We start from the raw sequence: 15,904 nt of genomic DNA, 5'->3' as shown, positions 1-15,904 counted from the left end.
TTTAAAAAGCCAAAAGAATAGCTAACATCTTCTAAACATGGATGGTTTGTATTTGTGTGTGTGTGTGTGTGTGTGTGTGTGTGTGTGTGTGTGTGTGTGTGTGTGTGTGTGTGTGTGTGTGTTGTATTTTATTTGTTGGCTGATTTTATTTAAGGACATATATGCATTTATTAAACAGAAATGAGATTTCAATCAGAGCCTGCTTTTAGGGTAAAATTGTCGAGATGATAAGGGTTTTTGTTTCTGCATCAAGCACAAACAAAAACCCTTATCATCTCGATGAATCTTTTATTGCACTTTAAATCACACACTTACTGTAATTGGGCTCATCGTTCATACAAAGTCTAAATCTAAATTCAATCTAAATCCAATTTTGAGGTAATGCTTTTCAAACTAAATTTGTACTCAGGAAATGACATTTCCCCATGTCTAAAAACTGAGCAGTCTCAGCCGTGTGGAGTGTATACCTTTCTATACGTACTTTTCAGGTAAAAGTGTGAGCATATGTATCACACATCCAACCCCAATAAGAGATCAGCATGCAAATACTCATGTTTGATAGTGCAGTGTGAGAATGTGCACAGTACATATGGAAATAGAAACATTTCTGTGATTGTCAGAAAGAACAGATGGTGATACAAATTACAGTTTCCAACTCAATTTGCATTAAATGACGTCTCTTTTGACTGAACCAATACATCAAAAATCCTCTTTTGCTGTCTCACCCAGATATAACATTATATACTGAATTACATCTAAGAATGGCTTTGTTTTTTATAACAATAACACAATTTGTATGAAACTCTCTCACACAAAGAAACCTACTTGCATGTATACCTAATCACTGGCTTTCAGTACCTGGGTATGCCAAGCATTAGCCACTGACTCAATAACAGAGTGCCATTTTTTTTGCATTTCCGAGAGCCCAAAGAAAACCCTTAGGACAGTGATATGTGTTTCTTTCTGGAACCCTCAGTGAAACAGAGATGCCTTTAACATCTGTCTGTGGGAATATTTTCTTGATGTACGTCTCAGCGGGAACAGAAGCAAACATCATGGACATCATCACAAATATTTTCAGGATTTTTTTCAAATATTGACGCAGCAAAGTACATCTTAAGCTGTAAACAACAAGTTTGGGATGATGCACAGTTTAGCAGATTGTACCGTTGTACAGAGCAAAAGACCTTGAGAATATTAAATGAAAACCGATGATCATCACAGAACAATGGTCAAAGTATAATCCCAAAAAATGTTTTTTTTTGTTTTGTTATGAGAGCTTAGTGAGCACAGCTGAATGCAAAGCTTCTGCATCACCACTCACTACAGAGGTGTGTCATTTTGCTTTAAAGTAACTTCAATGTGAATTTTCAGATCTGGGAGCTCTGAACTGCTCAATATGTTATTGAATTAATCCAGTAATTATTATTTCATGACATAATTCATTAATTTTTGGATTAGACCACAGTTTTCACAACCAGATGTGTATTGCTTTCCCTCAAATTCATTTGGTGAGATGAGGTCGAGTGAATTATTGTGTGACCACTCTACTGTCATTGAGAGTGTGGTTTCACTGGGTTTTGGTGAGAGCAGTTGTTTTTCTCATCCTCAGGGAATTTGCACGTTGGAAGGTGAGGAACACAGCAATCGAGAGAAGGGACCTGATCCGGAACCCCGTGCCACTCATGCCTGAGTTCCAGCGCAGCGTACGCTTGCTGGGCCGCAGACCCACAACTCAACAGTTCATCGACACCATCATTAAAAAATATGGAACCCACATTCTCATCTCCGCCACCCTTGGAGGTAAGAGAGGTTTAATTTGCTCACATCTATGTTTGATTACAAGTTTTTGCACATTGGTTTTAAGTGAATCCCACACATGGGTTGCTTAAAGGTTTCAAGAATAAATACATTTAAAAAAAACAGGACAGAACCCTTTCAACAAGTTAAGGAAGAAATATTTCGATTCATTTGTACAAATAAGTATCACGATTCAATGACCCCATATGATGACAGTTTGAAACTGCAACACCAAGGTGTTCTGGATTGTTCATCTGCCCGTTTGCCACAAAGTCAAAACAGCTCAGTAAAGCAGTTTGGGGCCAAGTTGTTCTCCAGGGTGATGCAAAAACTCTCCCACAGCAAATATTCAGCTACTTTACAAGAGGGCAGGACAAAGCATACTCGAAACATTTTCACAAACCAAATACCTTTTTTCTTCTCAGCAAGGTTAGGACAATTTAAAGTGACCGCAGCTAAAGATTGGTGGAACCCTTTCATGAGACACATTTGCACCAGTGCAGCACTTGCATCCATAAAACGAAGCCAAATGAACTGCATTGATGAATGAGGAGTGGTTTCCAGTCCATTTACTTGATGATAAAGTGAGTAAGTTGTGCATCTGGCAAAACAACCCCAAGATTTAAAAGCTCAAATTTGAATCAGGTTTGCATTTATAAAGCTGATAGTAATTGTATCGTTACAATGATGAGTCTGCTTAATGAGAAATGAATGCAACAGCATGTACGACCTGCATTTGAATATGTAGTGTCAGCTGTGCAAGGTTGGTGACTTGCACATGATCGACTCCACTCTGACCGAAGTGGAGCACAACTCTAAGCTGAAAAGGTACTCCATCTCATCTGGTTTAAGTGGATTTTCCAGCAAGACAGTGACCCAAAACTTACATCAAAGCGAGCGATGACAGGACTATCTTAATTCCACAGTCACTAAACTCCACTGAACACGTGGGGACATTTGATAAGTGAAAAGGCAAGACAAACTTAAACGGCCGGGAAATAATGTGAATTCTCACAACCGTAAATACTGTGGAAGCAAGGTGTGGCTGCCACCTTTCAACGACTCACAATTAATAGTTTTTGCTTTTGTGAGAAATGATCAGTATGTATCTCGGAGAAGCAACATTACATGCAGATAGGAACCTAATTAAATGAGTAGTTTTACTTTTTTATATTTACATGTTGTGCACAATAGTTAGAAAGACCAAATGTGATAACAAAAAGCTGATTTCAGGATGCTTTAGAAATGAATTTTCTCAATCAGCTCCCTGGATGCACAAGGGTCTAACAACACAGCTTTGATTTAATTCGCAACACACCAAGTCCATTATAGTCATACATAATACCGAAAGATAATCTACCTCATGAGTATTTACAGTAGCTTTCAGGTAGATGGGAGAGGATGATTATCATATGTATTGCTCTGGTTAATCTACAAGCACGGATTTATTAGAGAAGAATAACAGAGCACATTTCATTATAGAGAATAAGCACTTTTTTTTATCAGAGAAACATGGCTCTTTAATGTTATGAAGCCTTTTTTTATGTCTTCCTGTTCCACCAGGCGGGCGACAGTCGTGGCCGCCAGTGACATTATGTTTTCGGGTTGTACATCCGTCCATCCGTCTACCCTATTCTTGTGAAAGCAATATCTCAGGAACACTTAGAAGGAATACATACAAAATTGGCACTATCCATTTGAACTCATTGTTGAACTGATTTGATTTGGGTGGTCACTGTGTCCTTGCTAAACACGTTTTTAGCCATAACTGTAAACGTTCATATGCTAATAATGACAATTTCCCACAACTGCATAATAATAATTTTGGACAGACATATATTTAAAATACAACTTGACTGATTGGCGTAGGCATACAAGCACAAGGTTTATTTTGGAATGAATTAACCACCACCTCCAAAAACCCTGCAACTGTTGGGAAATATATTTTTCGAGTACAAACACTAACTGTGGAAAGAGAAATAAATGCCTCTAATGGATGATTTCAGTATTTTGGATGTGCTTCCCAAAATAAAAGTAAAGCACCCCTGCTGTCAAAGTCTAAATATAAATGGCTTCTCCCTCGAATCTCTTATCCTATCTCAAGCTCTGAGGGACACATGAAGGCAACTAACTGGGATTACTTTGCCAATTGCATTTCAAAGGTATAATTAGAATGATAATTTGCTCTTTTAGTCAAACTCTGTATTATATAATGGTATGCATGAAACATAGCCAAGTAGTCACTCCAGTTGTGTAATAAGAGAGTTGTCACATTGTAATCTCACAATCAAAGGCCTTTGAGAAATATTCATATTTCTGTCATGTTTTTCTTCTCCTTAGTATAAAACTGTACAAGGCATAATTGGAACTTGGACCGTAACACATGATTACAACGTTTAATTGTTGTATATTTGTTCCAACATTTAGAAAGAAAGATCATTTAGGGTTAATAATGAGCGTGGGAACTATGGTTCATTTTGCAGACTTTTTTTTAACCTATAGATATAGATATCCTTTGTATTAAGAAAAGAGTCAGGCCTTATTGTCCTGTTCTCTTTATTAATAATTAACAACAAATTAAAACAGCTATTCTATGTTAACCTATAATACCTAGATACCCAGAACCTTTGATGCCAAAACAGTTGGCAGAGAAAATTAATCCAGGAGGAGACTTCTTTTATTTAAAAATCTTGGAATCTACTTCATGTCAGACAAGGTGTTAATAATTGAGCTAAACGGTGCAGAGGAATATCAAGTGTGAAGGGTTAGAGTTGCAATGTCATCTACACTACTCTGGAAGGTAATTCATACTGAGACACTAATTTTGGAAATTGGAAATACAATATTGGTCTGAAACATTATATGAAGGTAAAATGTAATTAAGTGTGTCTCAGCTAGGGAGGATGTCACTTCCACAGATGGCAAAAAATGTGGCAAATGAGCCACAAAAATGATCCCAGTATCATTTTCAACCACAGCATCCTTCTTGATCTCATCGTATTGCATCACCTTATATTTGTCCTCTTTTTCTTTACATTTCTTGCCTTTCATTCATTTTTAACCTCTGCCTCCTCTTCTCCGCCTCTGAGTTATCACCGTATTATGTATAACCTTGAGGCCATCTTGTTTTAAGTTATGGGTCAGTACACTCTTATCTCAATCTTGGGATTGCCCATTAAAGAACACAGTTATATGAAGCAGTAAATGTGCACACCTGTCTAGTGATAAAGTAAGAAGAAGAGGCTAATCCTCTCTTTAGCGGCCTACACATTGTGGTCTCCTGATCCATTATACACTTGAGAGGGAAGCATCGAATGCTCACTTTCACATCCAACATAGAGTTGAATGGTCAAGTGTGAAAAGCCCCATTAAAGGTTTCCTCCTCTGAACTGAGTGGAAATGGTTGTTCAGAAATGTTTTTTTCTTTTTCTTTTTTGCCTAATATTTTTGCAATACAGCTAATGTGCATTATTGTGGTGATTTGGGTGAGGACACTCTCATTTAATCCTTTCCACTGATTATGTAACCTCGTGCCTGAGTCCATTTTTATAACTAAAGCCTTTAAGTTCAGTGGAGTATTGCTTTTGGATTAGTAGAGTGTGACCTTTTTCAATGAATCTTTTTGTTTGTTTTTATTGTCCGTTGGCTCCTTTTCAAGTCAAAAACAATGTGTTCTGTGGAGCCTGAAAGCTCCGGAAACCGAAAAACTGTTTCTGACAATATCCTTTATTTATGTTTAGTTTTAATACTCTTTACTGGATATGAAGGCTTGAATGTTTTAGTCATATTTAATGCTAAACATGATCATATCTGATTTATTTACAATTAAATGTACTTAAGTTAGTAAACTGGATCATGTTAATTTCAAACTCTATCTCCTGGAGTCAGTAAATGTGTGTAAATAAAAAACTGTTGTAATGTCGGTAAAAGGAAGATTATCAGTTACTTTCTCTTGACATTACTGACTGACAGCGTCTGCTGAAGATGTTTGACGAAATAATTATAAATTGCCTGCTGCCTTTCTGCCGTCTGAGCATTTTAACTACCTCATAGTCAGGTCTCTGGCATATGTGGTGTCTTTGGGCATTAAGGGATGTGTTTTCTGAAGTGCAACATATAAACTCACTGCATCCTGGGTTCACGCTGTGCATGGAAAACTCAAAGCTCTGCTGTCTATAAATACTAGAGGGAGGTACTGCATAGAAAAAAAAAGTGTGAAGGGCATATTTGCATTTTTGCTAAAGTTTGAAAGACCTATTTCACCACATCTGTCATCCTCTCTCCTTCATATGTTTGACATTTTTACAGTTTTACACTTGAAGTGAGACTGCTGTTCTTTCACTGTGACTCCTGTTGGTATTTTTACAGAGCGGCCAGAGCATTTGGGTTGAGAGGGAGAGAGAGAGAGAGAGAGAGAGAGAGAGAGAGAGAGAGAGAGAGGAGATGCAAATGTGCATGAAAGTGTAGGAAGAAAAATAAGCTATTTAATCCACTACAACTATTTTGAAAAGGCCATTGTCGTATATATATATATATATATATATATATATATATATATATATATATATATACATATATATATATATATATATATATATATACATATATATATATATATATATATATATATATATATATATATATATATATATATATATATATATGTATGTGACAGCTGATAACGCTGTCCCAATCAATTGCCTTGAAGCACAGTACCCATCCTCTGGTTGACACTGTTAGCTCTGTCAGCACTGTTGCCTTTAATTGCGCTGTTAGCGCTGTTAGCTGCTATCCGCCAGCTCAGCCGTCTCCATGTTGAGAGCCTTGTCTAGGCACAAGATATGCTCTGAATTCATAATTTAGCGCCTTTAGGTCAGGCAGACTGAACCACAACTAACCGATTAGATTGAGATTTCCCATGGAGGAGGGACTGTCCTAGCTGTGAGGACTGATTAGCCCTCGTCCTCTGTAGTGAATACACATTCTTTATGGCTGGATCGAAGACCTTTTCCCTACAACAGTCTTATGCGTTTAGCACTAAAGAGAAAGAAGTAGTTTATTGAAATGCTCTGTGGTCACTGAAGCCTGAGGCTGGGGTTCATGCAGAACACTGGCTGTGCTTTGGGTTGCGGTGGAAGACTGGCCTGTGTAAGCTGTCAGTGATACCTCTTTGCCACAGAACTTTAGTAGTTGCTGTTGTTCTGCTGCCAACATGAAAAGCACCGAGCACAATTGGGCATTGAGAGCGTGGCTATCTCAAAGCAACAGCAACGCTTTTAGAATATCTCTTGCATAAAGCAGGGACAATCTAGTTATAGTTGAGTAGAACATTGGTGATGATCATTTCTCTACAAATTTGAATGTTTGTATGCAGTTATTATGTTCATTTGAGAAAGTATATCCACCTGTGTTCAAATATATATATTATTACAACAATCAGTGGCTATTTATCTGTGATGTTTATCATATGTTTGCTCTTTGTTTATAGTTTCTATGCATTGCCCTCCTTGGGTTTTACTGCTCTCTGCTGGGTCTGTTCTAAAATACACATTTTTCATATTTAAAACATACAGTCTAGCTGCATAAAATAATAAAGCAGGATATGTTGTAACACATTCAATTGGATCTCTAATTATGCTATGAATCTGTGGCTTCTAAAGGTATTTTGAAAAAACAACAACAACAAATCAATTAGCGTCTTTCCCCTGCACAGAAGGAAACAGCGTAGTTTAACATTGTCCATAAAGTGACCCACACATGTACCATTAACACCAAATTGAGTACTCCCAGCCATTCCATTACTTTAAAACCCTACTTGCACTCCTAACCCTCCTTGACATCCACCTGCACACGCACACTACAAAGGAGAAGATAAGAAGTGCATGCGTAGGAGATGCCTTTTCACACATCCTCCTTTTAGGGGAAACAGTTCATTGTTTTTAAATACCTCTCCGCTTTAAACACTGACTCTCTGCGTGAGCTGATTCATTCTGGCAGAGTGCCAGCAAGGCGCCCCGTAATAATGTAACGCAATGTATTACTCTCAGAAAGGTGCACGCAGATGATTTTTTTTAAAGCCACGGAGGTTATGGTTTTTGCCTGACCAGCAGCAATAACCACTTAGTATTTATGTACAGAGGACCTCCTTAATACCCACTACGTCTCAATGGAGAGTTTAAAAAAGGGGGCAGATCAAGGGCTTAATGTAGGACTGTTATTCTTGTGCAGTAGTAAAGTGTGTGTAAGTAACTTTGCCAACCCCCGAGGGAGAGAGAGCATGGTACCATCAGCGGATGGGGACTCGTCCCCTCAGTGCTTGTACTCTAACCAGGCATGAGACATTGGCCCCGACTGCCACCCACCCCTAGTCACGGTCACCACAAGTTAAGTGACCAATTCCAATGCAACGCTGGGGGCCAAATAACCATTCACAGCACTAGAAACCTAAACATATATGACATGCTCTTGAATGAGTTCCAGGCATATGGTTTGCCATTTGAACAGTAATCTTCAAAGGCAAGTTTGTATGAGCTCGCGGGAGAAAATTGGTGTTTGCCTGTTTGCTTTACATGCGTCAGTTTCTGCTTGTAGGAATGCGAGATGTGAACAATGTGATGTGTAGAGAATGAGCAGCTCAACCCTTCATAACGTGTCAACAAACAAACACACGACATGTAAATCAGGGAGGTTGTCTGGTGCTCTGTAAATATTTGGTCTTTTTACTGATTCAAGTGTTCTTTTGTGGTAGACACTTACAGAAAGGTCAGTGGTTCACTCTAATACAATCTCCCCCACACTGTTTTCCTGTGGACATTCAAACTTGACATACAGTACATACTGTGCACAAATAGAGTGAGGGTGCGTGTTATGTGCTTTCATTTCTCACCCCTCAAATATTAATGCTGGGCATAGTACTGAATTTATAGAGCAAGATTAGAGACATGCTGATTTTGTGTGTGCATTCACAGTAGATGTGACCTTATGACAGGGGAGAGGATTTGTAATATCACTTTACACTAGAGGTGGGAGCACTACCTCTTTACCTGAGTACGCATTACACCTTACCCAAATCTACAGCGAATTATCTCAGAAACCACAGCAACATCAACAATCATGGCTCATTCAGTGGCTTAAATCTGGTAGATAGTTATGCCAGCAAGACACCAAACAGATGGTTGTTGATTAAAGAGACAACAGCTTTGCTATGTGGAATATTCGTCTGTGGTTTAAAAGCATCGTTGGAAAGAATAGAAGCGTCAGTAGAAAAACAGTGGGAAAAAGAAAATACAATGTTTTTCTCACACCTCTCTGGGCAGTGTTAGTATCACCAGACAGGGTCAGTAATTTAATTAAACCATGCACGGGTAATTTCTTTATCATCCAGTAGACAGAGGAGAAAAAAACAGTTGGACTGTGATAACATGCCACAAAATGCCGCAGGACATAAAAACAGGTACAATCCTCCTCAAGTGGATCCACACTAGCCTCCCGCACTCAGATTTTGCAAACATTCTCTGCACTAATTAAATATCTGCAATCGGCAATGTTATTTTGTATTTCTGTTTTCATATTCAATTTGGCATTCCCCTGCCTGGGGTAGCTGAAAAAAAAGAAAATACCGGATGTGATCTATTTGTTCTCCACGGGATAACATTCCTGTGGTGTTGAGGTAAAAATTCTATATCACTAGACCTCTCCTGGAAATAATGCCATCCCAAAAGGGGTAAATCCGGGGACATTTCTGGGGAAGGTGCCAGCTGGGGATGAAGCAGTGAATACAGACACTGTTCCTGGAAAACTGGGGCATCTGGTTTCTCAAGCTAAAACTGCTTGCCTTGATATTCAGACCTCTGACTTATCCCTCCTGTTGAGAGCTCCATTGGCTGCTGAGATAACGGACAATTCACAGATATCTACAGTACACTCAGGTTATTTATTCACTGCACCTTAAATCAAGATCATGTCTTCAATTGAGACCGTATATACTTTATTTTTCTCCGGCACTTCCAAGGCAGTAAGTATGTATAATCCTAATCATATTTCCATGTCCTTGTGCTACCTATAGGAGAGGAGGCACTGACTATGTACCTGGCCAAAAACAAGCTGGACAGGAAGCTTGTCAACGCTACTCAGAACGTGGAAGCCCTTCATCAGCTGGCCTCATCCTACTTCATTGACCGTGACGGCACGATGAGGAAGCTGCATGAGATCCAAATTTCCACCAATGCCATCAAGGTCAGTGCGTATGGAACATGTACACGCATATACAAACACATTTACTGAGTCATTTTGTACAATGAAACACAGATGCATAACCTGGGAAATTATATTTCTTGCAATATGCAGGGTATTCACATTGAAAATTGTATTGAGTCAATTATATGACAACTGGATGTCAGAATAAATAAATACATGAATGTTTTTTTTTGAGACAATAATATGTATCATTATCATAGATTACTTTTTTCTGTATTCTTTGCTATTTCATATTAGACAAAACAATGCAGTCGATTTTCCGGAGTGGTCTCCAACACAAACTGTGTACAAAATAAGTCTTACAAAAAGTATTGTATTTTCTGCGCTACCCCCTTTGTAATAAGGTTACAGGCACGGAGAGAACACTTTCACATTGCATCTCGTAAACTGTGGTCACTTGTCTCAAAGTGCTCTCTTGTATGCCGAACATTCCTCATAAAGATTTCTTGCTACGGTATAGAGCGACTTCCACTTTTACTAATGAGAGATAACAAATAGTAGAAAGAGCTTTCTTTTCTGAAAAACAAAAAACAGTGTACCCAAACCACTCAGAGTCAGATACACGTCTCACTTTCCCTTCCTCCAGAGACAGATGGCGGACTATATTGAACAAATAAATGAAACTGCAAAACAGTAACACCTAGAAAAGTACATCCCTATGAATCACATTAGCATACGTTGTGATGTAGCATTGCACAGATGAGCTAGTTGTTAAATCATTTCACAAAAGTGCTCGAATAGAGGAGTAGGTGGGATGAAAAGAAACCGATGCTTCCACAGGCCGTAGGATATGAGCAGATGGATTGCAATACATTGATTTACATACTGAATGGCAGTCTCTGTGATTCTAATCACATCCTTCCTGTATGTGTGTGTATTCATCACATGCCAGGTCATATGAGCGCCGATTTAAAAATAATTGCCAATTGAAGTTTCTTGAAATAAGTATACCGTGAACATAGACAACCGGCACATATATTTAGGCATTTAAACAAATCCTTCTAGCTGTTTTTTTCCCTCCTCTTTCTGTTCTGGCTGTCAGACGACTTGGAGAAAAAAAGAAAGGCTGTGTGAGTCTGCTGCCTGCGACTGCTTGCCAGTTGTGGTCATTCACATGCTCATTCATCCAGGGACATCGAGGTGAGGGGGCCAGGGAAAGTAATTGTACAGTATAAATAACATCAAGTAAAGCCACACAGGTCACAGTGTTGGAATACCCCTCTCTTGTGACCATGTTACAGTAATTAGCCAAATGTTAATTATTGTCTCAGGTGATGAGGGAGGTGGTATCAGCGTGGAATATGGTTTAGCTTCAAAACTCATGCAAATACAGAACTGAATCCAAAACCACTCTCTATATTCCATCCATCCATTATCCGAACCGTTTGTCCTGTTTAGGTTACACACTGGACAAGTCGCCAGTCTATCGCATATATATATATATGTATATATATATATATATATATATATATATATACATATATATATACATACATATATATATATACATATATGTATGTATATATATATATATATATATATATAACGGTATATATATATATATGTATATATATACATGTATATATATATACATATATATATATATATATATACATGTATATATATACATACATATATATATATATACATATATGTATGTATATATATATATGTATGTATATATACATATATATATATATACATATATATATATATGTATATATATGCGATAGACTGGCGACTTGTCCAGTGTGTAACCTAAACAGGACAAACGGTTCGGATAATGGATGGATGGAATATAGAGAGTGGTTTTGGATTCAGTTCTGTATTTGCATGTATTTGTATGTATATATATATGTATGTATATATACATATATATATACATATATATATATATATATATATATATATATATATGTATATATATATATATATACATATACATATATATATGTATATATATACATATATATACATATATATATATATATATGTATATGTATATATATATATATATATATATATATATATATTGATTAATTATTCATAATAAAAATCATATCATTTAAAACAGGGCTTTACATTCTACCTTCTTCCAACTGGACTTGCCCTTGTTATCGCATTATTAAATGGCATGTAAACACACAAAATTCTAGCTGTCAGCTGATTAATACAGCCACTCTCATAATGTCGGGAATGTAATTAATTATTTGTTATATCTACCATACATTTCGTCAAATGCTTGCTAAAATAAAAGCATTTGAGATATTATATTATATTATTATATTATTGCAAGAAAAACAAAGTACTAAAACAAGGCATGGCCACAACAACCAAGGCCCCACATATCTCCTGAATGTGAATCACTCCTTTACCAAACTGGCAGGGATACACATTACGATTCCATGTGTGTACCTATATGACAAATAAATAATACTGGCCAGGACAACATTTCCTGTCTGCTATGACCTTGCTTGTATGAACCTAGTTTGCGAGGCAATACATGTGCCGGAATAAAAGTTGGAGTGAACCTTGGTGTGCAGCTCTGCTTCTGGGATGTTTTGTTGTGTGAAGATGTCAACTTGATTAACAAGTCAGCAGCTCAGCAGCAGGGACTGTTTGCTTCTATTATGCTTCCAGTATAGCTGTAGGAACCCAGATAACCCAGAGGAAGCAAATGTTGATTACTGACTCTGAAAAGTATCTGTCTATTTCTGGTATTGTTCTACCCAAGTATGGTAACTTAGAAGCAAACAATTAAAATATAATACAACACACCTACAATGAAACCGTTGAAAACATACCACTTTATACATTTCATTATACCTTAACAATCACAAACATAAAACTCAGAAATGGAGAATAAGTCAGTGGTGCAGTAAAAAATATTTTGTGGGAGAAAATACATTAAAGAACACAGCGGAAGCCTCAGTGAAGCAGAGAAACCCAGCAAACAATGCTCCAGGTAGAATTGTGCTACCTGCCACATTCAGATTTCACCTAGACTGAGTGAGTTAGCTGATGTTGATTTCAAGCCCTGGTGAGCATGTTTATTTAGTGGTTTTCTTCTCTGCTTCTCCAATCACACAATTCCTATCAGAAAGCAGATTGCAGGAGCAAAATAGGCTGCACCACAGATAAATTGGAACGCCACAGGATTGTAAAGACTTACATCCTGCAGCAGTGCATCACCTCCTGTAAATATCCCAATAACAGTGCATCACCTCCTGTGTTGTAAATATCTCAGTAAAGAAAGATCATTTAAACTGTACTACTTGAGCCTTACTTCAGACAGAGATTTTACAATGTCGGCCATCAATTGGTGTCCAGTATTCTGAAAGTAATGTGACAGAAAAGTTGGGGCTCATTGACTTTTTTTGTTTTGATATTTGACATTTTGTAATTTGACACATCTCCGGACTCAGGACTGGGAGTTTTAAATAATGGATATGGTGCAGGACAAGAACGTTGGTATTTTTCAAACATTTTACATTGTTAGCATTAGCTTCAAAATACCATTTAAATGTGCAATAATGCCAGTATCAGCTTAGCTAAATGTCAATGGTTTGAAGCATTCCGTCTGTCTTTGTGACTATTTATTTTCAATTCGATTGAATTCAGCTTTACTGGGGAAATCTGAAATTCTATAAGTTTCACGAATTGGAAATCATGCACAATACTGTTCCACAATAACCATCCAAACTGCGTAGTTATTCCACCCAAACTGCTACTTCTTTTGCAGTGCACATCAGCAGGGGTGCAGGCTTCCTGGAGCACTACAATGATCCATGAAAACTAATTTAAACTTCTCTCTTCTCTCTACATCACCAAATATCCTTAGGACTGCCCATTCTGCCATTCCTCATTCCATGTCTTCATCCAGGGAAACAGATGCACTCCTGGTGCCCTTATTGCCAGTGGGTCTCGCAAAGTAGCATTTACAAAATGCATTTTAAATTACAGCGAGAGGAAAAACATTGATTGAGCTCAAATGTTTTAAGTGCATTTGATAGCAATGAGAAGGGGAACGTGTTACTGTGACAGCGATTTGCACAACTGTTAAAAAGTATGAGAAAGAGAAGTATAAGGTAGAGCTTTTGCTTTTTTTCATTACTACATGTTTTTTACCTGTTTAGTGTTATACAACTTGTTGCTAATATGGTAGGATGATGCATTTGATTTATTTGGAAGGATGTGATTTGGAAGGCTTCCTCTTGGTATAGTTTTTGAATAGTGTTGACATTTTCCATAAGTTTGAAACTCCCACAGCTTCTGCCATGAACCTGTGCATGTCCACATGGCCTCACAAAAACCTCCAATCCAAGTCTCTGATACACCCACCAATGCTCTCCCTCCCCATCTTCATTCAAGGAGCACCTTCCTAGCTTTTAGTTGTTGTGAGTGACAAGTGGATTAAGGGGCTCTGGCAGATGAGACTTCAAGTAGCAGGAAGTCGACCATGAAAAAATTAAGCAGACCTGACAGTGGTTGCTGAGTCAGTTTCTGAGGAAAGGAAGGCAGGAGGTGTTGAGAGGAGAGTGTATCCATACAACACACACACGCACACACACACACACACACACACACACAAGGTTACTGCAAAGCTGAGTGGACTGCATGTCTGCTGATCAGGGCCGATGAACCTGAAGCACATGTCAAGAGGTAAGGCTTTGTCTGAGTTTGGAAAACTGTCTGGGAATGGATTGGTGATTGAGTCCATTTTTTACTTAGTGAATGAGAATGCAGGCACGCCAGATAGCTTTCACGTATCGGGTATAGCATCCTCTGAGAATTAGTAATGACTTGTTTAAAACTCACAATTAATGTCTCTTACTCTTCTAACAGGAATAAATAGCAATCTAATGGGGTTGCTCGATCAAGCAAAACAAACATGGCTGTGTACACATATGGCATAAAGTAGGTGTACAGTAGTAGTTAGCTTGGTTTCTTCCTATGGTTTCTTACATTTTTAGAGGGGAGGATGAGATGTTGTCTTATACATAAAATTAACTTGACTTAAAATATCTTGGTACGAGTGGGATTAAGAATACATCATTATAGACTTTGTCTTATTTTAACTGAGCATTATCAAGAGAATGTGAAGACGTTACAGTTTTGACGTTATGTCAAAGTTGTCTGTAGCCCTTTCTTTAGGACAGTCATAAACATAAATTGCATTTATGAATGATTGTCGATGCAGTATTGTATTCAAATTAAATGCAGATGATGTGTGTGCAGGTTGGCTTGGGCAATAGTTGAGTTGTGATGGTGCTTGGGGTGGGGTAAGGCCTTGAAAAAGGCATAGCCTTGGGGCCGATGGTTCTTTAATGTGGCCTTGATTGCGTTACAGAGAATCCTAACTAGCTAGCCCCAACCCGGCCTGTCCTTTAATATAACTTGTACATCGAGAGGTGATAGTGAGCCACTGTAGCGCCAGGATACAATATATCCTTGTATATAAGGGTGCAAACATACTTTGGTGACTACAGGCAGAATACTAATGTGGAAAATGAGGGAAAGGGTGAAATAGGGATAAAAACATTGTTCAGGAATAAATTATCCGAGAATAGAGTTGCCGCAACCTTCAGTAATGGCCAATCACATTAACTCTTCTCATCTCATTTAAAAGCAGCAGACAGTTTTGTAATACGCTGGGATTAGAGTCCAGGGCCCTTCTCTCGAAAGAAAACTCTAGCCGATCCTCTCTACTATACTTTGCATTGCCTAAAACTTGAGAGACATGTGCATGGCGAAATGTGACAATTTTGCTGTACAAAAAAGAATGTTTTTGGCAAAGTTGGTGCTAGTTGTGTTAAATGATTTCAATGTACGCATGTAATTGTGATGA

General features: G+C 37.8%; 1 protein-coding gene across 1 annotated transcript in view; it reads left to right on the top strand.

Moving 5' to 3' along the window:
• The window catches only part of brinp1 (bone morphogenetic protein/retinoic acid inducible neural-specific 1), a gene marked incomplete at both ends in the record, with an annotated part of 78,178 nt that overhangs the window by 21,817 nt on the left and 40,457 nt on the right, over positions 1–15,904 (top strand). Inside the window, 2 exons of the mRNA XM_079235393.1 lie at positions 1,613–1,803; positions 9,866–10,035. Of these exons, the coding sequence (XP_079091519.1) occupies positions 1,613–1,803; positions 9,866–10,035 (361 nt within the window). The remainder of the gene's footprint in view (positions 1–1,612; positions 1,804–9,865; positions 10,036–15,904) is intronic.

The sequence above is a fragment of the Taurulus bubalis genome (genome assembly GCF_910589615.1).
Source record: "Taurulus bubalis genome assembly, chromosome: 19".
Lineage (NCBI taxonomy): Eukaryota > Metazoa > Chordata > Actinopteri > Perciformes > Cottidae > Taurulus > Taurulus bubalis.
The sequence above is the reverse complement of the archived record's forward strand: the minus strand, read 5'-3'. Positions and strand labels throughout refer to the sequence as shown.